Genomic DNA, 21,581 nt, shown 5'->3' on the forward strand with positions numbered 1-21,581 from the left:
TATAGTACTGGACGAGTTCTACATATTGAATGGTTCGGATTATCAAAAAGGAACCCGTAGTGGGCCTCCACGGGCCCAACATTACCATCCAACTTAGTAAATATATATATGTAATTTTTTTTATTTCTTTCATTGTACTCTCACTACAACATATAAGACTTTTGGCGACCAATTATTTTGGTCCCTAAAACCATTATTTTGGTCTCTAAATAGTTTTTGTGACAAAATTAAATTTGTCACTAAAAAAGTCACTAAAAGTGCGTCTAGAAAAGTCTTTAGCGACCAATTTTTGAAAATATCGCTAAAAATAACAAATAGCGACTAATTTTATATTGTCACAAAATGTTTGATTTTACAAGACTAAACATTTAGTCGCTAATACTTCGTCACAAAATATCCCGATTTGGTCGCGAAAAACAAAATAATGACATTTTTAACGACAACTATATTTGGTCGCCAAAAGACAAATAACTTTCTCTACCACACATTTTCGTCGCTAAAAGTCAATTTAGAAAATATTTTGTAACCATTTAATTTCATAGCTTATAATGCCCAAAAATTAAATTTGTCATCCAATCAAATAAAATAAAATAAAATAAAAATTTAAAATCCACACACCAAAGGCATTTTCCTCCCAAACCACAAAGAGTATATAGAAAATAAAATTTTACAAAAATTAAAACACAAAATATCCAAAGTCACTTCAACATGGTTTATTATATGAGTTAAAACTCAAAATAGGATCAAATTAGTTCAACATAGGTCATTATATGAATTAAAACTCTCTGAAGATATCAACCACAGTTGACTTCAACACCACGTTATTATGGCTTTGCATTTGCCATGCCCAGTTTGAGAATGCTGGCAAAGGAAGGGCTTCAGTGGCCTTCCCTAATGGTCTTCCTGGCAAACCAAAGATAATGATCAAAACCATTTTCTTAGAAATCCAAATGAGAAGGTCTAAGAACAAAAGCATGAACTGAAGTTCTAATCAATCAGAAGGTTTCTTAGAAGGCTACTATATGATTTAAGTTGTTCATCTACTATTTATCATTTTGTTAAAACAAGGACTCTGACTTTTGCTGTGGAATGCTTGCTTACTGTCCTTTATCATATAGATTTTGTTGTTATATTAGAAAGATTGCATTTCTCTGTGGTTTTAGAAGGTAGAAATATTGGTCACTCAGTCATCTGTGAGATAGACAAAATGATAGACGATAGTTACCTCATAGTTTGGTGTGAAAATGGGATAGATGCCCGACCATATTGGAGGGTGCTTGGGCCATTGTTAGACCACGGGTGTTTTGTCCATCCGTAGGAGCAGAAACAGAGCTCTCAACCTGTAAAATACACAAAAGACATTGATCTATTAAGAGGTTATAGTAAACACAAAGATCACGATCTACGTGATTACAAAAATTCAAAGACAAGAGAGAATTCAAACCAGCCACAAGATGAAACAGGATAGTAGAATTACCAATAAAAGGATAATGGAATTACTTGGACATAGGCATACTTGTTGAAAAAACGAACCAGAGTCTCCACAAGATAAAACAGGAAAATCAACACAGCACAGCAAACACACATTGTTGCCAATCTTTGATCTGAATCCCCTAATCTGAAAGAATTCAATCAAACTGCATAATCAGTCATACCCATGCACGCTTGATAATATCTATGAATGCTATCCACTTGTGCAAATAATATTTCTGTAAACTTAATTCAAAGCAGTATTTGACTACTTTCCACCGCAATGTCCAGATAGCAGCTGTAAAGAGTGATCCCTAGCAAATGCTACCAAAAGTAGTCATGGCATACAACAGAGACTTCATCAGTGGCTTGGAAGGCATTGATGCCGCTTCTTGACCACCATGGAGAAGAACAAGAAACACCATCCCAGACACAATAACATGAACAGTATTACAGAGAACTGCACTCATCCAAAATAAACTTACAGAGAATACCTGCATATAAATAACAACACTTCTTGGTCTCAGTGGAAGAAACATACAATGATAATACCTTGTTCTAACTAAACCCTGACAATAACAAATAGCACGAATAGCTAAAAACTTGCCAGCTCACCACAAGAAGCCACCAACGTCCACCATCACCCATGCTTGAAGCCACAACACCAGCTGCACCGAAAGACCATAATGCTAGCCATAAAAGCATGACTAACATGAATGTGCATGCTACTCTCATAACCCCGAGAAGACTCCACACCATCTTAACAGCTCCTTGCAAAACCCACATGGTAAATGGAAGCCTACAGAAAAATATGCAGTTAGGGAACAATGGAAACAGTTGATTAAAGGTTATTCTAGATCTTTATCATGAGAGAGAAGAGAGTTTTATTTAATGCAAACTAACATTTTTCTTACAAATTAAATCAGAGCCCAATACATTTACAAGATTTTCATAAGCAACTACTAACAATGACGCATTTAATTTGAAAGAGTCATCCCAAACTAATAAGAGAATGTTCTAAACGTTAACTATTGTGCAATTATTTATCTTTGATGAGTATGAATCCTCATGCAGGAACTAGAACTAATTCAAGTGATTCAGAAGAAATACAAAAGACCAAGCTATTTAAACTAAGAATTTAAAGTACTAATCTATACTAACATAATATGTTTCCAACATGTTTAGAGCTGGACTCACTGCTGAAGTGTTATATTAGGAATTTTATTTGTACCAATCATATGGCAAAATGCTTCATCATTACTAAAGAGCAAGTGAATGAAAAAAAACCCAGGTCCAGTCAGTAGTCACACAAAATTAATGTCTTTATATTCAAAAGTCATTGTTCTAATAATGAACAGTATAACATCATGATTTGGTCCATATATACCAATTGAATTATGTCTTTCCTACTAATAAGCTAGTAGTTATCATAGGTGTGAAAGCCACAAATAGTGATCATCAAACAATTTGCTTAAAAGATGTTGGTGTCCACCCTTCTTACCACCCAATCTTCTTGGCAAGCGCCCCGTGCCCCCATGCTAGCATCATCCCAAAGCACTAAGCCCTAGTATCATTTGGTGGTCAAAAATAAAATCTCAAATCATCACTATCTAATATAATAAAATAAATTAAAATAAATATTATTTCCTTACAAAGAACAGAATCACACAAAACTTCTATCTTTTGTTGGATACAATCATCAAATAAACGATTCTTCTTGCTTAAAAAATGGGCAAAATTATTATTTAAAAAAAAAATTGCTGATGGATAAGGGAATATAAAGGGGAACCAATTGTTTCATAATAAATCACACATAAATAATAGTAAAAAGAATCAATCAATCATAAACAACAGCCAAACAAATTTACCGAGTTTCACATAATTATTTAGGTACATAGCATATAAAATGTTCGATTATAGTTAAAAAATAATATAATATAATGCGACTACTACTGTAAAGATAATAATATACATACACAGTTTACATAAACAAATTATCAAAATATTCTCGATACAAATTACCGAGCCCCCCACATTCCAGCAGGGCTCTGGCCTTGTAAACCTGCCAACTCAGTGCAGATTTGAAATTCCATTCACATGATGAAATATATAATACTAATCAAACTCCACAAACCTGATACTCAAAAGGTTGGAGTATTGTCAGCACTAACAGACAATGAATAATTGATCCTCCTCCTATGCAAATATTTATGGGTCCTACTAACAGGGCTGTGGATAGTGTTACCAAAGATGGGCAGATGGATGTAAAAAGGGATCCCATAGCATAAATGATGCAGTCAACAATCCTCAATTGGTCCAGGACAGTTGGATTTACATTGGGAAAAATCTATTCAATAGAAAGCAGACATTATTCACACAGCAGACAAAAGAAGTCACAGATATACTAACATGAAATTTTATAATCATGCAATATCAGAATATCAGATATACTGAAACAAAAATCCACATATACATCCAGACATCTAATATTTGCACACAATTCATGCAGAGTACACATCATTCAAGTAGCAAGTTGAGGCAAGGGTGTATTGCATCTACATGGACAATTTACTTCAATTGAATATAAAGGAAGACAAAACAATTTATGACCTGTTTAGAGATAGGATATGGAGATTCCAAAAAATGCCAGTAACTTTGCTTCCTCCAGGACTTCTTCTCTACAATTGCATCATGTACATATATTGTGAGATACCATCAAATTAATACACACAGAGACACAGAGAGAGAGAGAGAGAGATTGAAAACACACCAAATCGTTATTGATCCAAATTACTACGATCTCTGTTGGAAACCAAATCGATTTACTCAAACTTATATATATCTGTGAAAAAATTGAAGAAGATGAAGAATGAATTATATAAGATCTTAGAATGTGTGTGTGTGTGTGAAGCTAACAAAAATGATAGAAAATCTCAGCAAAATTGTGTATCAAGATGAAGATCTCAGCAGCCATGAAAATCATTGATTTACCTTCCGATTGAAGCCAAAGAACTCAGATCATTAATGATCGATTCGGATTAAAACTGAGATCAGTAGCTAAGATCTTAATCGACTCGGATTAAAGTTACAATAGGTAAGATCGATTGAAGCTGAGATCAGTACTTAGATCGATTCGGATTGAAGTGAAGATCAATTCTGATATGAGGCGGCACAAAGATTGATTCGGATTGAAGCTAAAGATCGATCGAAGTTGAAGATCGTTAAGCCCTAGACAGAAGAAATAGCCGAGATCGAGAGTCCTAGTGAAGATCGATTCTGATGTCGCGTATTTGACAACCTTTAGCAACAGGGGAAATAGCTGAGATCGATTAAGTCCTAGTGAAGATCGATTCTATATCGCGTATTTGACAACCTTTAGCAACCAAATTAATTGGTCTCCAGCTTTTATCCACTTCACACACGCGGGTCAAGTGTCGAAATAAGCGTACGTGTTAGTTTTTTGGTCCCTAACAGTCTCAAAATAATTTTTTTTGGCCTACTCTAAAAGAATGTGGTGTATTTGTATAATTTTTTTTTAAAGTTTGTTTTTGTCCCTAAATGATAGTTTTTAGAGACTAAATTCAATTAGTCCCTAAATATTAGTCTCTAAATCACAATTTTCTTGTAGTGTCTCCTTTCACGTTAGTGCCTAGAGTGGTGTAAAGTTGGTTTGTATTAAAATATTATGTATATTAATTTTATTATATTTTTAATTTGTAAATAGTAATATTGTTTTTATTTTTTTAATAATTTTTTAATTTTTTTAAAACACTTTAAATCACACTTTAATAAAAAATTTAATAATTCATTTAGAATTCGTAATGTTTTTCATAATTTATCGAACTTGTCGCCAAACTCATGCTATCTTGTCGCCGCCTCTTCTGCCCAATGAAAGTCGTTGAAATTGGAGCCCCAACTTTCCGGTAATAATAGAGTGGATGTGGATTATAGTGGGGGTAATGGTGGGACGGAACCACTTTGATAAAATTGTGGAACATTTTGAATTTTGGATATTACATCCTTTCAGCCAAAGCAATGATCAACTTAGTCCTCGTTTGATAAATCTCTAAGGTCTAAAAATATATAAAAAATAAAATAAAATAAATTATATAAGTCAATAAAATAAAATATCATATTTAAATTATAATTATTATATTTTTTTTAATAAAAGTTAAAAAAGTCAAAAAAACAAAAACTAAATGAGACTAAAAAAGTCAAGTTAAAAAAATCTCAACACAAAAAAATTAACTACCGTAGTCAATGTCAAACGAAACTGCCAAGTTTGGCATCTTCCAAAAAATTTAAAAAGTCAAAAAGTTACTATCTTATTTAAGTCACATCATCTTATTTAAGTCACATCACCTCTCTAATACATCACTTCAAACCCAACCCAAATCCAACCCATATTTCATAAAAAGTCAAAAAGTGCACTTATTTAGTCTTCTCAAACTTGACTTTAAATTGATTTTTTAGATTTTTTTGGTCATATTATTCTTTTATATAGTTTTCATAAAATATCAAAAAAATTTAAAAATTAATTTTTAACTTATTTCTCAAAATAATTCAAAATTATGGTATGGGGGGAGTTGGTGATTAAAAATTATGTCCTCACCTTAAAGTAAATTTATATAGTATTTTAATTTGATATTAATTTATTAAAGTTGTATAATTTAATATTTTCTATCAGAGTTTCGAGAAATAATTTAAAAAATATTAAGTGATAAATTTTGTCAACCATCTAATAATCAGTGATAAATCGCGAGTCACGGTGACAGGTTGAGGCCCCGTTTGTTTAGAGAGTTAGAGGGAGGATTGGAATTGGTTGTGAGGTGAGACTCACTAATATTGTGTTTGTTTTGAGAGATGGGGAAGAGATTAATAGTGAGCTCCGGATTAGGATAGGCCTCCTTAAGGGGATTTGGATAGACCTCCAGAACTTGGTATTAAAAAAATAGTCCAGGAGAATAGAAAATTTTCATTTTTATATATTTTTTACATGTCGGGTATTTTTTTTTGAACATTAATGTTTAATTTTTTGTATTTTTTGTTAAGTAAAAATCATTATTTTATTTGTTTTATTTTTTTCTAAAATTTTTTTATTTTATTTTTATTTTTTTAAAATTTTTTACATGTTGGGTATTTTTTTTAAACATTAATGTTTAATTTTTTTAATTTTTTTATATTTATTTTATATAAAAATAATTTGACAATCCCTACACTAACAACTAGAGCTGCAAATGAACAGAGCCGTTCATGAACAAGCTCGAGCTCAGCTCGGTAAGAGCTCGTTCGAACTCGGTTCGTTTATTTTTTTTTGCCGTTCGAGCTCGAGCTCGTTAAATTTTTAATAAACAAACCCAAACAGTCTAAAGTTCGGCTCGTTAGCTGGCTCGTTTAAAATTTATTATTTATATATTAAATAATATAAAATTATGTATAAAAAATAAGAGAAATATGCTATTTATATATTTAAAAAATATAAATGTAAATAATACTTAACTATAGATAGTATATTTATATAATAGTGATAGTAGATATTATTATTTTAGTAAAATATAGACTTTTTTTTAGTATGTTTATATATATTGTATATATAATTGTATAATCAAAGTTTTAATTATAACTTTAGTCTCACATGCAAGTATGAATTTATAAATTTTTTGGCTCGTTAAGATTCGTGAACAGGCTCGAGCTCGAGTCGAGCCTAAGCCAACTCGGCTCGAGCTCGGTTCGTTAAATTTTTATTCAGTTCGAGCTCGAACTCGAGCTCGTTAAAATCTTAATAAACAAGTCCAAACACACTAAAGCTCGGCTCGACTCGGCTCGTTTGCAGCCCTAATAACAACTATCATCAAAACAAACACAATTTTACTTAATTTCTTCACTATCAATCCCCTCACTATTAATCCCCTCACTATCAATTTTCTCCATTCTATTTCTGAAAACAAACGGGGCCTGAGTTTGATTGAGGTCGTCGAAAAATTATCAAGTGTTTTAGGTTTCTTTTAGGAAGAAGGATTTGGTTGAGTTTGGGATTATTTTAGTCACAAAAAGATAAAATAAACTTTTTAGTCTAATAAGACAAAATATCACATCCAATTCATAACCATTACCTTTTTTCTCTCACAAAAGTCAAAAAAATCATTCCCAAATAACGTTTTTTAGCCTCAGGCTAAAATATCCAAAAAACTAAAAAATCAACTCACTTCCCAAACGAACCCTTGGGTAGCTTTTGGTAACGTTTACATTTTTTTGTTTATCTTTACAAAAATTTTATAAAATGATTTTTGTTTATTTTTAAAAAAAACGTAAATTATAAACGCGTTTGGTTTGAACAAAATGTTTAAAAATATAAACTAAAAAATATGTTTGTTCAAGCCTAAAATATTTATATTTATATTTATTTATTTATGACAATGGGATCACACATATTATAATTGAAAAAAAAATTAATTGGAAAAAATTTAATTGAAAAGAAAATTAATTGAAAAAAATGAAAAAAAATTTAATTGAAAAAAAATTTAATTGGGAAAAAAATTAATTGAAAAAAAAAGATTAATTGGAAAAAAAGATTAATTGAAAAAAAAATTATATGAAAAAATAATTAATTAAAAAAATAAATTATTTGAAAAAAAAATTAATCGAAAAAAAAATTATTTGAAAAAAAAATTAATTGAAACAAAAATAATTGAAAAAAAAATAATTGAAAAAAAAATTAATTAGAAAAAAATTAAAACTGAAAACGTAAACTCATTTTTTAAGTTTACGTTTTTTCCTTAAATTTATAAACTGAGACAACTAAGGGTGAGCAGTGAATATACCGATCTGCCAAAACCGACCAAACCGAACCGATCCGCCGCACTTTGAACGGATGCATGGTGACGAGCGGACGGTTGCGGATTGATTTTCTCTAATCTGCCAAGTTGGCGGACGGATGGCGAATTTGAAATTCCTTTGACAGCAACCGAACCGTCAAATCGCTAGCACTCCTAGTAATTTAGAAGACTTTGTGTTTTTAGTTTGTTTAAATATTCTGTTTATGTTTTTAATTAAAAAAGAGTTTAAATATTCTGTTTGTGTTTTCAATTAAAAAAGAGTTTAAATATTTTGTTGAAAAAAAGTTTTCAACTTGAATATCTTTTTTGAATTGAAAAAAATAAACGTATTATATATCTATATTTTTTGGTTTTTAAATATATCTCTAAAAATAATAAATAGAAAATATGATATATGTTGATTGGTTTTTGTTTCCAAAAACAAATATAGATGTAATAATACAAAGACATACAATCTCTACTACTGCTCTGTTCATGATTTTGGTGGTTTGAATTGTTTTTATATTTTAAGAATCACAGATTGTAATACTTTATGTGGATGAAACATGCTGTGATTTTAATATGTAGATGAGACATGTAGTCATTGTGATATTTTAAAGTTTCAAACTTTCTTACTTTAGATGAGATATGCAGTGATTGTAATATTTTTTTAAGTCATTGACTATAATACTTTCTTCTTCTTTTTTTGAGGAAGGGCACAAATTGAATTATGTTGAAAATTTATAAAATTTTAAACCGCCAAACCGATTTGCATCCATCCGCCAAACCACCAATCCGCTCAATCCACATCCGTCGGATTGGCGGACGGATGCGGATTGATTTTCTCTAATTCGCCAATTTGGCGGACGGATGGCAGATTGAATTCGTGGGCGCAACCAACCCGCGCCCATCCCTAGAGACAACCATTTACAAACCAAAAAAATTATTAAACAAGTTTTTATAATAGTTTTTAAAATTTTTGTAAATATAAACTGAAAACTGAAAATGAAATGATTACCAAACATACCCTTAGTTGTTACATTCATTTCTTTAATATGAATAATAATATTTGAGAGCTCCAATTTGAGAGCCCTAATACAACTCTAATGATGTGGAGAGTACCCATGTGAAGGTAGAGCCCACACTATTCTCTCTATCTTTCTCTCTTCCACCTCACTAGAGCTCTATTTAAAACTCTCAAATTAGAGTTATGTATCATTACTCTAATATTGAACAATACACAATGCTCTGGCACCACCTGCATCAAATAGCTTGTCAGGGTCTGGAGGAGAAGTTATTTGGTGATATTAGGATATGATTGCATAATATTTTAGGAGTATTATAAGTGGTGGAAGAAGTGAGATTAATGATTTTATAATGATCATGTTTGAGAAGTTAACTATTTTAATTGACTATTTAATTTTTTAAACTATTTTAGCTTAACTAAAAAAATTATATTTGAAAAGTTGGTTGTTTTTATTTTATAATTGATTTTATGATTGTGAGAGAAAAAATAAAATGATTATGAATTAAATGTTATATTTTATTTTATTAATTACTTTAACCTATATTTTACCCTTTAATGATTTATTTTGACGCAGCTCTCTTTCCAAACAAGATTATTGAGTGATTGAACAATAATAGAAAACATGAGTCATTGTAGTTGATGAAGATTACCGTCACATACAGGGATGGAACCAGAAATTCATATGTGGTGGTCCATGACATAAATAATTTTTTTTTATATGAATTGATATGAACTATTATTTTTTTGAATTCAAAAAATAAACTAAATTTGTTATTAAATTAGTACATAAAAAATAAAACAATCATATATTTAGTGATTTTTATTTTTATTTTTATAGATAGGTATATTTAATACGAATAAAAGCAAAGTCATGTATTAAATAATCCTTTATACAAATCAACTCAATCATCTATCAAAGTGGAATTCGGTGCTTTTTCATATCTCGAAAGTATTCAAGGATTGATTTTGTAATAAAATTTTCAGCAATTTTCTTTTTAATGTACACAAGCAAAGAGTTGGTAAAAAATTACATTTAATATATGAATAAAAGAAGTGAATTTTTAATTATATTTTATTTTTTATTTTATGTTCAGTTTAATTTTTTTTTTTCTTGGAAAGAAGAGGTGAAGAAAAAGGAGTGGGCCTTATAATGAATAGGTGAGTCGCATGCTACTTCACAATGACAAAAGAGGGGGATATCTCCTACAAAATCATATATTATTAATATTAGGTTCAAAAATAATATATAATATAATTTTATTTTATTTTATTTTAGCGGGGCCGTGGCCCCTATTGGTCCACGCATAAGTCCGTCCCTGATCACATAGCAGTGTTTTGAAAAGTTAAGAAAAAATTAATTTTTTGACTTTTAAAATTTATTTTATCTTTTTATAGGTAAAAAAAATACAAGAGATATTATGAGTGAAAATAAGTAAAAAACTAAAAGTTAATATTTTATTTAGTTGCCAAAGTACCTCATAATATCCCAATAGCACCAAATAAATTTTCGGGGAGGCGTGGCTTCGGAGAGAAGATTAATGGCGTCGTGTCCAATATGACATTTTTATTTCAACTTGCGAAGACACGCCCCGCCTGTTCCGCCCCACTCTCCCTTCCCACCAAATCTACTCATTACGGGTTGTTTAGGATATCTTAAATAAGTGTATTTTTTATCTTTTTAAATTAAAAAATTGAGGTTGAAAATATGAATATTTGGATTAATTTTTAGATTTTTTATGAAAAAATATGTATTAAAAAATTATATAAATTAATGTGTAGGAGAAAATTAGTATTGAGAGTTGTGCAGCAGTAATTGTTGACTTTTGATAAATAGTGATAACTTTTTAACTTTTTGAATAACGTTTTCATTTTTTGACTTTTTTGAGATTTCCCAAACTTGGCCTAACTATCACTATTTTGTAGTAAAAATGTTAGTGATTTTAAAACTTTTATTAAAAATTTTACATATATAGGACTCATATTATGTGAAATATTAAGTAAGAATTTTGGTAGAATTTTTGGAATCTCTAAAATTACTCTTTTGGAATTCTTATTTTATCAGAAATATTTGGAAGTGGTTGTTTGATATGTGCTAAATATTATTTTAACACATTATCCTATTTAGATCATAATCATTTTATTTAAATTACATTACTCCTTTATCACATCACTTCAACCTAATTCATATTTTTATATTTTTTTCTTAAAAAATCAAAAAGTATACTAATCTAATACTTCCTAAACAATTTCTAAATTAATTTAGGAGAAATAACTGTACAGGTTAAAAGACTATTCAGTGTGCTTGGCTGGAGTTTTTTAGATGAAGTTTTTTGAAAATTAAGTTTTTTGGTTTTCATATTCTTTTGTTTTTAGTGAATATTTTTAAAATTTTAAACATTTTTTTAAAACTTTTTTAGATGCACCTTACTTAGATATATCTAAAAAGTAAAAATTTGTAAAAAAATATTTTAAAAAATTAATAAATATATAAAAATATAAAAAAATGTACTGAATTCTCGTATTTTTTCTTTATATTTTAGGTATTTAGTGAATTTTTAAAAGTTTTTTTCATAATTTTTTTTACTTTTTAGGTATATTTATGTTAGGTATGTCTAAAAATTAAAAAAAATTGCTAAAAATATTTAAAAAATTCAGTAAAAATAAAAAAACACAAAAAATAAGAAAAGTAGAATTTTTTAAAAAGTGTTTTTGAAAAACTCTAACGGAGCAAAGTTATTTTTTTATGTATTTTTTTAATATTTGTTTGGGAAGTGGGTTGGCTTTTTGATTTTTTGGTTTTTTTTGAATATTTTAGCCTGGGCTAAAAAGCTTGGTTTAGGAATGACTTTTTAACTTTTTGGCTTTTTTAAATTTTTTTGAGAGAGAATATTGTACTGATTATGGATTGGATGTGATGTTTTGTTTGTTGTGGCTAAAATAACTTATTTTATTTTTTGTGACTAAAATAATCAAAAAAATCCATAAACCAACTTACCAAACGGAGACTTAGTGTGATGGGATGCAATTAAAAAATTATGAGGTGAAAGTACGAGTTGCGTCCTTTTATATTTGTGTAATTATTTACAACAATGATAGATACCACTAATTTTGGAGCTTTAAAAAGACCACTAATAACATGACACTCAATAAAAAAAGAAAAAAAATACAACACGAAGGCCAAAACATCAAATCATTCTTGGTGGGGCCCACTGCCACATCATTAGTGATAGCACTAATTAGTGCTCTCACTCATTTTCCAATTATTTATTTATTTCATTGACATGTAATTTTCTTATTAATTTATGTATACTGTCTTTAAAAAAAATATTTAAGTAAAAGTTTAATAATATGTAGGATCTCAATATGAGAGAAGTTAAATATTTATATGAAAAATGTTTTAGAGTTCTAAAAGAAGAGCTCTAAAATAGTATTAATTTGTATTTTTTCTCTTTATTTGTTTGTTTTTTTTTTATTTTTTTAGGTGTCAGCTCAGTAGAGCTCTTTTTAGAGCAGCTTTACTAGAGCTCTCTATCATAGTTGTATATATATATATGGAGAAATTATCCATCAGTTATCTTATCAAAAAAAAATATTATAGTACATAATTGGGAAAAAATTTATTATTTTAATTATTAATATATATAAAACTTATTACTTATTTGTTATTTAAAAAAAAAAAACTTGCACTAATTTGAAATTTCTCTCTCTCTCTCTCTCTCTCTCTCTCTCTATATATATATATATATATACTAGTATATGTCCGTGCCTAAAGGTACGGTGTAAATAATGTTGGGATTAAAATGCAGTTGTATTTTATACATATTATGTTGAAATTTATGAAATCTGTGTCATTTTTTTTGATAAAGATACTAAGAAAATATAAAGAAATATTATTCTTCTTAAAGAATTTGTAACAATTTTACTTGTACCACACGTTGTATAGAACTCAAATAAAATAATAACTCCCTCTAAACAAAATACAGAAATTAGCGCTATTGTATACTCGTTAACTTTCTATAATAAAAAGAAAAAAAAAAATTACTGAATACCACATAAAACACACCAACCTGTACTCTGTAATTCCAAACTTAGGGGATTCCAAAACTTCGCACAAAGTTATTCCCAAAGTAACTCAAAATTTACCAACATATATTGTCTTAAGCAAGACATTTATTTTGTTTCTAAGATTAATCTGTGTTCACCAAAAAAGAAAAAAAAGAAGAAAAAAAGAGATTTATCTTTGTTTATCTTCTCTTTTTTTGTTTTTTTTGTTTTAATTTTTTCAATCCTCATTATGCACATTTTCTTTTTGGTTTAAATCTTCAACACATACTCCCAACAATCACCAAAATGTGTAATGGCCAAGCCAACATTTTCTTATGGCGGGAAAAGAAATCTAGTGTACAGTGCATGAGTCAGTCAAATAAGCCATTATATTAGGTTTCTCATAAGTCATACCAATCCATTCTATTTCATTCTGTTACTTTACATTCACCAAAACCACTCACAGAAAAGCTACAAAAACTACTATAACACCTTTTACTAAGCTCCATAACAAAAGAAAGATTGAGAAAAATAATCTAGTGAAAAAAGCAAATGAAAGCAAAAAGTTTGAGCAATATTATTTTTTTATCATGATTTACTGCTCATTAGTCCCATTTTGCTTCCATCTTTTATGCAAATGGAAAGAGAGCTTTGTTTAAAACATAACTACAAAATGAGGTGAGGGAGAAATTTTTTATAAACCCAATAATCACCGAAGACCCAATAAGTAACAGACCAAAAAATTTAACTTTTATCAAAATTATATGAGTAATGAAATAGATGTAATAAAGAAAAATTGTGTGAGAGGGTTTATACCTTTGATTATATCGAGAACCTATAAATTGATGACCACCAACAAAAAACATAGCACAATACGAAAACAACATAAAGTAACAAACTAAAATTTGGGAGAAAACTAACAATTAGAGGTAGAAAGGAAATGACATATTTATCAAAACTTTAATGAAAAATATTATCAAAGAAATCCTAAAATTGATGAACTGCAGCAAGAGGAAATCAGATATTATAAATTGAATTATAGAAATATAACAATCGAAACGAAGGAAAGAAAATAATTAATCAAAATATCATTAATGTTTGTAGACAGTGCAAGGGAAAATATACATGGATGTCCATTATACACGGAGTAAGTAAAAGAAAATAACGGTATCTTAGGTGACTCTGTCAAGGCTCGAATCACTTTCATAGTTCATTATCAAAGAGAATCAACATAGATGTCCATACTCTACAGAGTATAGCATTTTCAAAATGAAAAAATCACACCTAAAACACTAACTAAAGAAAAATTACAAAGATGACTGGAGTGATTGACAAAAAAAAAAAAAAAAAAAAAAAAAACCCTGTCATTCAAATGTATAGCATTACCAAATTAAATTGATTCATTAAAATCCCAATTCAACTGAAACACATGCATAACAAAACAAATTAGAAAAAATGTAATTGTTTGAGCTTTAAGCACTGCTTGAGTTATCGAGTCTAAAAAAGAAGGGAAAAAAATAATAATAAACAAAGCTCGAAGTATAGTTTCTATCACAACATACCAATCCACATTCTCAAATAATAATAAAAAATTAGGTTTCTTACATATTTGTACTTCAATGGAGGCTCCAATTACCGTCATCGGCCAAGTCTCATTCTACAGGATTTAACCACTGTCATCTACATCTGTAAGTAAACCTGACATGGTAGCAAAGTCATGCCACTTGAGAAATAATCAAACCAAGCAACCATATGGATTGAAAAACGTACAGTCAGTTGAGAAAATAAAAAAATAGAGGATGCAAATATCACAAATAAATGGCTTAATTTGGTTTTTTTTTTTTTTAAAAAAAAAGAGAATAAGTGGATGACACATGCTGATGTCACTCCTCAACATACTTGAATTCAAATGTGAAACAATAAAATTAAGAATTCAAACACAAAAAAATGATATGTCCAGGTTCAACTCTTAAAAATGAAAGGATTTTCATGCTCACAAAGAGAATAAAAACTAAGGTACATTGTAAAACAAAAAGATGGCATGCTCACAAAGAAAATACAAACTAAGGTACACTCACTCACAACCTGTAGAACATTGTAAAACAAAAAGATTGCATGCTCACAAGGAGAAAACAAACTAAGGTACACTCATCCACAACTGGGGAACATTGTAAAACCTGACATGCATTTGCTAGTGGGTCTAATTTGTGGTTAATTTTTTTTATTTTTTAATAAAAGAGAAAATAACGTAAGTTATATGCTATTGTCAATTGAGAGAGAAAGAGTGAGAGAGAGTCACCGAAAAACAACTCCATTGAGATTCTAATGATCTTCAAAATAGCATAAGTCACCTCTCAAAAATGGGAGATCACACAGCATTAACAAAATCAAATTGACAACTCATAACAGGGGAAAAAAAATGAAAAAAACCAATTTGATAGTGTTTTTTTGTATTATTTGAAGTCTGCAATATTCTCAAGACATAGAAAAGGGGAAAAAACTCACACAAATATTATTGTCAACTCGAATTGCTACGGAATTTGTTTCCCAATGGAAACCAAGCACCCTATAACCAACAAATAACTTCAACTAATAATAATAATAATAATAATAATAATAATAATAATAATAATAATAATAATAAATCAACTATTAATAGGTACTGTGTGAGTGATTTTCTGACCACACTGCCCGCTTAGTAACCAGTTGGAGAGCACCGGCAGAATAGATGGCACCTGACTGACCTGCAACAGAAAGAGAAGATTCTGGCGGTGGTTTCGACCACCCGGGGGCACTCCGACGATCAAGTCAGTATATCTCTCAAAGATAAATCAAGTGCTAAACTCAATGCTCAAAGCATAAAATTGCGTACCTTAGACCCACGGGGGTGCCTCTCTTTTATAGTTACCTCAATCCTAATCCCAATAGAAGCCTGACTTCTATGGATTCCTGTTTAATACTTACTTTGGACTCCTTTAGAGATAGAGATAAACTCCCTAAGAGCTTTATCCTTATCTTGGCTAAGTCTCCTCTTTATTCTAGGACTCTTGTCCCTTATCTCTTATCCGCTTATCTCGGATTCCGATATCTTTGGAGATAACCTCGGCTTGACTGAGATCACCTCGGCATTATGACCCTGACACATGGCACCTCGGCTGACACGTCGGCGTCTCCTTGCCACATGTCGGTACTAAAAAATATATCCTTACAACTGCCCTCTAGGTTCTATTACCTCGGCATTCTGAGGTGATGAAACCTATATCATTCCGTTTTTCCAGTACGTCGGTTTTTAGTATCTTAGCCGAGATCATTATTTTGGCCGACATGTCTTTGCTGAAGAACAAGAACTTCAAGAACCCTTTCACGCGTATGAGCTGTCATACACCATAATTCAACCATTTTAGCCACGCATTTCTTTCTTACTGGTTCGTACCTGTGACGCGCTCGTAAGCCGTCTCTCTCTCTCACGTGCGCCGTCTGACGCATACGTTCTTCCAGGCGTATTGATTACTTTTTGCCACCGTTTTCATTTTTGACAAAACACCTCTTCAATTTTTTCCTTTCACTTTATTCATGTTTCTGGAAAACTTTTTCTCTCTCTAACTTTCTCTTCTCGAGTCCGCCATTGTTCAAGCTTCTTTGCTCTAAAACTTATTCCGCTTACCACTTCTAGCGTGTTTTGCACCATTTCGTTGCCTCCACGACCATCGTCTGACTTCGGCGATCTTTACACCGGCTTCATATTTTCTGGTAAGCAACTATTTTCTTCTTATTCCAGTTCTTGATCTTTTCTAGAATTTCTTGTTATTACTACCTTGCTGAAACATTTAATTTGTGAATCATACATCTGAATGCGTTGATTTTACTTTTTGCTTATGCCTTGAATACATGTACTGTTCATAGTTTTCTTGCACGTCTTACCACTAGTCTTGGCCTTCAACCCTTTGTATTCTTCATGTTTTTGATAGTCCATCTCTGTTCTTGATTCTGTAACTTCGCCTTTGTTTTCTGTTTTTTGTGTTTTTTCCAGATCTGTGCCTTTGATCTTCATCTCCATAGTTTTAGGTTTAGGATTTGTCTGTAGAACCCATATTTTAGGAAAAACTGAAACATCCCTTACAAATTTCTGCACAAGTTCAAACCTAGGTTTTTTGCTGAGGTCCCAATAACCCTTTTCGAAACATCTTCTTTCTGAAATCCAATACCTTTAGTTATCCCGATATCATGGGTACGTGGAAACATCGGGTAGACACCCCTTCTAAGCTAGACTTTTTTAGGCAAGAGTTTGAAATCCCAGTCGATGTCAATCTGAGGTTGGCTGGGAATGATGACTCCATCATGCCTACTGATCACTCCATGCCCTTCCCGGTAGTTACCTTTATTGAGTGTGGACTTCGGTTTCCACTTGACCCTTTTTTCTGTCAAATCCTTCACTTCTATAAGTTGAACCCAATGTAACTCGCCATCAATTCTTACTGAGTTATTACTGGTACCATAGCCTTAGTTAAACAAGAGAATGCCAGGATTACACTTGCCGACTTCCAATACTGTTATACCATGTATCGTCTTAGAAAAGACACGGACTATGTCTATTACCTTAAGCTGAGATCCACCGAATATAAAATCGTAGCCAACCTCCCAGACTCCAACAAGGGAGCTGGAGACGATTACTTCATTGTCTCGGACAATTGGGAGTTTCAGCCAAACGACAACCTCCATCTTTATCCCTTAAGCCGCACTGTTTTGGGGGAAGGAGCTGGTAAGGGCCACCCTTCATTAAGTTTCTTTTTATCTTCTTGCATAAAGTTTTCAATATTTTCTGTTCTAATGTCTGTGCTGTTTTTATCTTTTGCAGTTCTTCTTCAACCTCTAAAGAATTTTCGCCAATCCTTCTACCCCAGTAAGGATTTGAAAAAACTTATGAACTTGTCAATTCACAAACGAAAGGTGCCTCTGCTCCTCAACTTTATTCCAACATACAGGTCCGCTTTGCCCGACGTCCCTAGGAGGAAGAAAAAAAGCCTCTCTCCACCATCTGCCACAACGCCACAGACCGCATCTACATCTCGGACAGACCAGGGGTCAACCTCTGATATAGCCGAGCAACCGTCAACTTCAGCTCCATACTTGGTTCCAATATCACAACGCCGCCGCCGACGCCGAACAGTCTCTACTGCCGAGATGGGTTGCCCAAAACCAGTTGCAAAAGACCTTCTGACCAGCATTCCATCATCTGTTGACCATCAACTAGCACAAACCCAACCTCCACCGAAGCCGAAAAGAATAAAAAAGGCTCAACCAAAGGCTAAGGTAGCTCAGGTTGAATCTGAAGACACCTTGCCTATCTCAAAGTTGGCTGAGAGTGATAAATCTCAGCCTTCAGCTGGGAAGAGGCGCTCTGAAGCCCAACCATCCGAATCGCCAAAATCAAAGAAGCCGAGGTCATCTTCCGCAACGATCTCGGGGTCTAAGAAGCCTGCTGCACTCTGGGCCCCTGAAATAACCTTGGAGGATAAGCCAGTCATGGCCAATGATAGCACCGAGGATATCAATGTCGGCGTTGCGCTTAGTACTGCTCTGCTTCTGCCAGGGGATCTGGAGCGGAATGCCGGCTTCAACGAGTGTGAGAACTATGCCTTGATGCTTCAGCGTTCTGTCCAAGTATGTGTCTTTTATCTGGCACTTTTTCTTTTTCATACTTAGAAAATTTTCTAATAACTTTCACTCTGTTTACTTTCAGGCCATTCAGCATGCTCATTCCTTTTCAATTCAGTCTTTTGAAAACTGGGAGAAGTTGGCCGAGATGAAGAAGGAGTTCTCTTCTCTTTAAAAGACTAACAAAGGTCTTCAATCAAAGATGAAAAAATTAGAGGACCAAGCCGAGGTTGCAATCAAAGCTCAGATCAATGCCGAAGAGAAGGCTATCAGGAAAGTGGCTGAGTCTCAGAAGAGAGAAGCCGAGGAAAAAATGGTCCAAGCTGAAAAGGAGCTTCAGGAGGCACTGGCCACCAAAGAAGCAGAAATAAAAGATGCCGACGAGAAGGTGTATGCCCAAGGCATGGCCGACGTCACGATGCCTACGAACAACAGGTGAAAGAGGCATGCAACAAGGGTTTCACCCTTGGTTGGATGTCCCTTCTAAAGAAACTCAATGTCCCAGAGGACTCACCACTGAGGAAAGCTGATGTCATTCCTCTTCCATTTCCTTCGAGTCAAGATGTCGGCAAATCTAAGTCTGAGGATGGTGATGAGGAAAAGGATGAGGCTTTGGTAAGAAAATCCAAAGATGCTGATGGGGCCAAGTCCATTCTTCAGAATGAGCAAGTCCTAGACTTGACTCAAGATGAAGAAGGCGATGAGGTTAATAAAGACGCTGCTTATGTGAAGGAATCAGCCGATGCCACCCTTGCTGATAAGAACCTTGATGACACTCTTGCAGAAATTGACGCCGAGGTCGCGGCGGATAAGGCTGCTGAGATGTCTTCTCAATAAACATCTGATCTTCAAATTCAACCAACTGGTGGAGAGGAGTCTTAGTTTCATGTTTTTCTTTTGCTTACTTGTATTTTATTTCTTCTTTATCTTTTGGAACAATGTAAGCTTTTTGTATGGCCGATGTGCCCTTTTCTTGGTGAATGCTAATGCAACTTTTCTTTTTCTAAGTGCTTGCACTCTTGTCTTCTCTTCATTGCTTCTGCATGATTCTATACTTAGAATATTCTGCATGTCTTTCACATACTTTTCCTTCTTTGTACAATCTTCTCGGGGTGACACACCTCGGATAGACAAACGTCTTGGTTTTAATCTTAACTTGTAAACTTTAACAAGTGTTGAACATCATACTGGTTTAACTCAACTTGTAAATTGTCCACAAATTTCAACAAGTGTTAAACAATGACTTTGGCTTAACTTCAACTTGTAAATTGTCCACAAATTTCAACAAGTGTTAAGCAATAATTTCGGTTTAACTTAACTTGTAAATTGTCCATAAATTTCAACAAGTGTTAAACAATGATTTTGGCTTAACTTCAACTTGTAAATTGTCCACAAATTTCAACAAGTGTTAAGCAATAATTTCGGTTTAACTTAACTTGTAAATTGTCCACAAATTTCAACAAGTGTTAAATAATGATTTCGGCTTAACTTAACTTGTAAATTGTCCATAAATTTCAACAAGTGTTAAACAATAATTTCGGCTTAACTTCAACTTGTAAATTGTCCACAAATTTTAACAAGTGTTAAGCAATAATTTCGGTTTAACTTAACTTGTAAATTGTCCACAAATTTCAACAAGTGTTAAAAAATGATTTCAGCTTAACTTCAACTTGTAAATTGTCCACAAATTTCAACAAGTGTTAAGCAATAATTTTGGTTTGACTTAACTTGTAAATTGTCCGCAAATTTCAACAAGTGTTAAACAATGATTTTGGCTTAATTTCAACTTCTAAATTGTCCGCAAATTTCAACAAGTGTTAAGCATATTCTTCTTCTTTCTACCCCCTAATGTGAACCTGAGTTCCACTTGGGTTCTCATTATGCATGTATTCTAGAGACAATGTCAAGTATTCTTGAAAAGAGAACAGAATCTTTATTTATTTACTTCGACGAATGGCAAAGGAACAAAGAAATTTTAATGATAGAAAAATTTCAAATTACAAGTATTCTAAGGTCTTGGCAACTCTTTGCCCTCATTATCTTCAAGTCGATATGCCCCATTACCCAGTACCGAGATGATTCTGTAGGGTTCTTCCCAGTTTGGGCCAAGCTTGCCCTCTCTGGGATCCTTCTTATTGCCGACGACTTTCCTCAAGACTAGGTCGTTGACTTGAAACTCTCTTGGATTGACTTTCTTGTTATAAATTTTTGCAAGTTGCTGCTGGTATACTGCAAGCTGGATTGCAGCTTTCTCTCTTCTTTTTTCTAAAAGATCCAGATCTCGGGCTAACAATACATCATTAGTCCCGTTTTCAACTCCCTGGGTTCTGATTCTTGGGATGTCAATCTCCAGCGGAATGACTGCTTCTGTGCCATAAGCCATGGTGAAGAGGGATTCTCCTGTTGATCTTCTCGGCGTAGTTCGATATGCCTAGAGTACATTGGGCAATTCGTCTACCCACTTGCCTTTTGCTGCCTGCAGCCTCTTCTTTATTCTATCTAAAATTACTTTGTTGGATGCTTCTGCTTGTCCATTGCTTTGTGGAAAGCTTGGGGTTAAAAAGTAGTTC

At 32.2% G+C, this 21,581-nt stretch overlaps 1 protein-coding gene across 6 annotated transcripts; it reads right to left on the reverse strand.

Moving 5' to 3' along the window:
- Positions 1–586: 586 nt before the first annotated feature.
- LOC114317788 (uncharacterized) lies at positions 587–5,054 on the reverse strand. Of its 6 annotated transcripts, none has more exons than XR_014338488.1 (9): positions 4,462–5,050; positions 4,241–4,312; positions 4,081–4,148; positions 2,972–3,034; positions 2,086–2,269; positions 1,819–1,964; positions 1,478–1,618; positions 1,226–1,340; positions 587–903 (listed from the first exon to the last, which is right to left on the reverse strand). XR_014338488.1 is itself a non-coding variant. In XM_082883863.1 (9 exons), exons 4-8 carry the CDS (start codon positions 3,016–3,018, stop codon positions 1,227–1,229), a joined length of 609 nt encoding a protein of 202 aa, XP_082739989.1. In that variant the 5' UTR covers positions 3,019–3,034; positions 4,081–4,148; positions 4,241–4,312; positions 4,462–5,054; the 3' UTR covers positions 587–903; position 1,226. The 6 variants fall into 6 exon arrangements, 2 of the variants coding, with proteins under 2 accessions (XP_082739989.1, XP_082739990.1); XM_082883863.1 differs by having other exon boundaries at positions 1,501–1,618; positions 4,462–5,054; XR_014338490.1 differs by lacking the exon at positions 2,972–3,034 and having other exon boundaries at positions 4,462–5,041.
- Between the last annotated feature and the right edge of the window lie 16,527 nt (positions 5,055–21,581).

The sequence above is a fragment of the Camellia sinensis genome, chromosome 8 (genome assembly GCF_055761805.1).
Source record: "Camellia sinensis isolate YWXY chromosome 8, ASM5576180v1, whole genome shotgun sequence".
NCBI classification, from domain to species: Eukaryota; Viridiplantae; Streptophyta; class Magnoliopsida; order Ericales; family Theaceae; genus Camellia; species Camellia sinensis.

What these genes read in the sequence shown, in the direction of transcription:
- LOC114317788 (XM_082883863.1), bottom strand. Translation starts at nt 3,018, where the DNA reads ATGATGCTAGCATGGGGGCACGGGGCGCTTGCCAAGAAGATTGGGTG. An exon ending in CTTGCCAAGAAGATTGGGTG is followed by an intron (nt 2,270 to 2,971) that starts GTAAGAAGGGTG and finishes ATTTTTCTGTAG; the next exon opens with GCTTCCATTTACCATGTGGG. An exon ending in ACAAGTATGCCTATGTCCAA is followed by an intron (nt 1,341 to 1,500) that starts GTAATTCCATTA and finishes TGTATTTTACAG; the next exon opens with GTTGAGAGCTCTGTTTCTGC.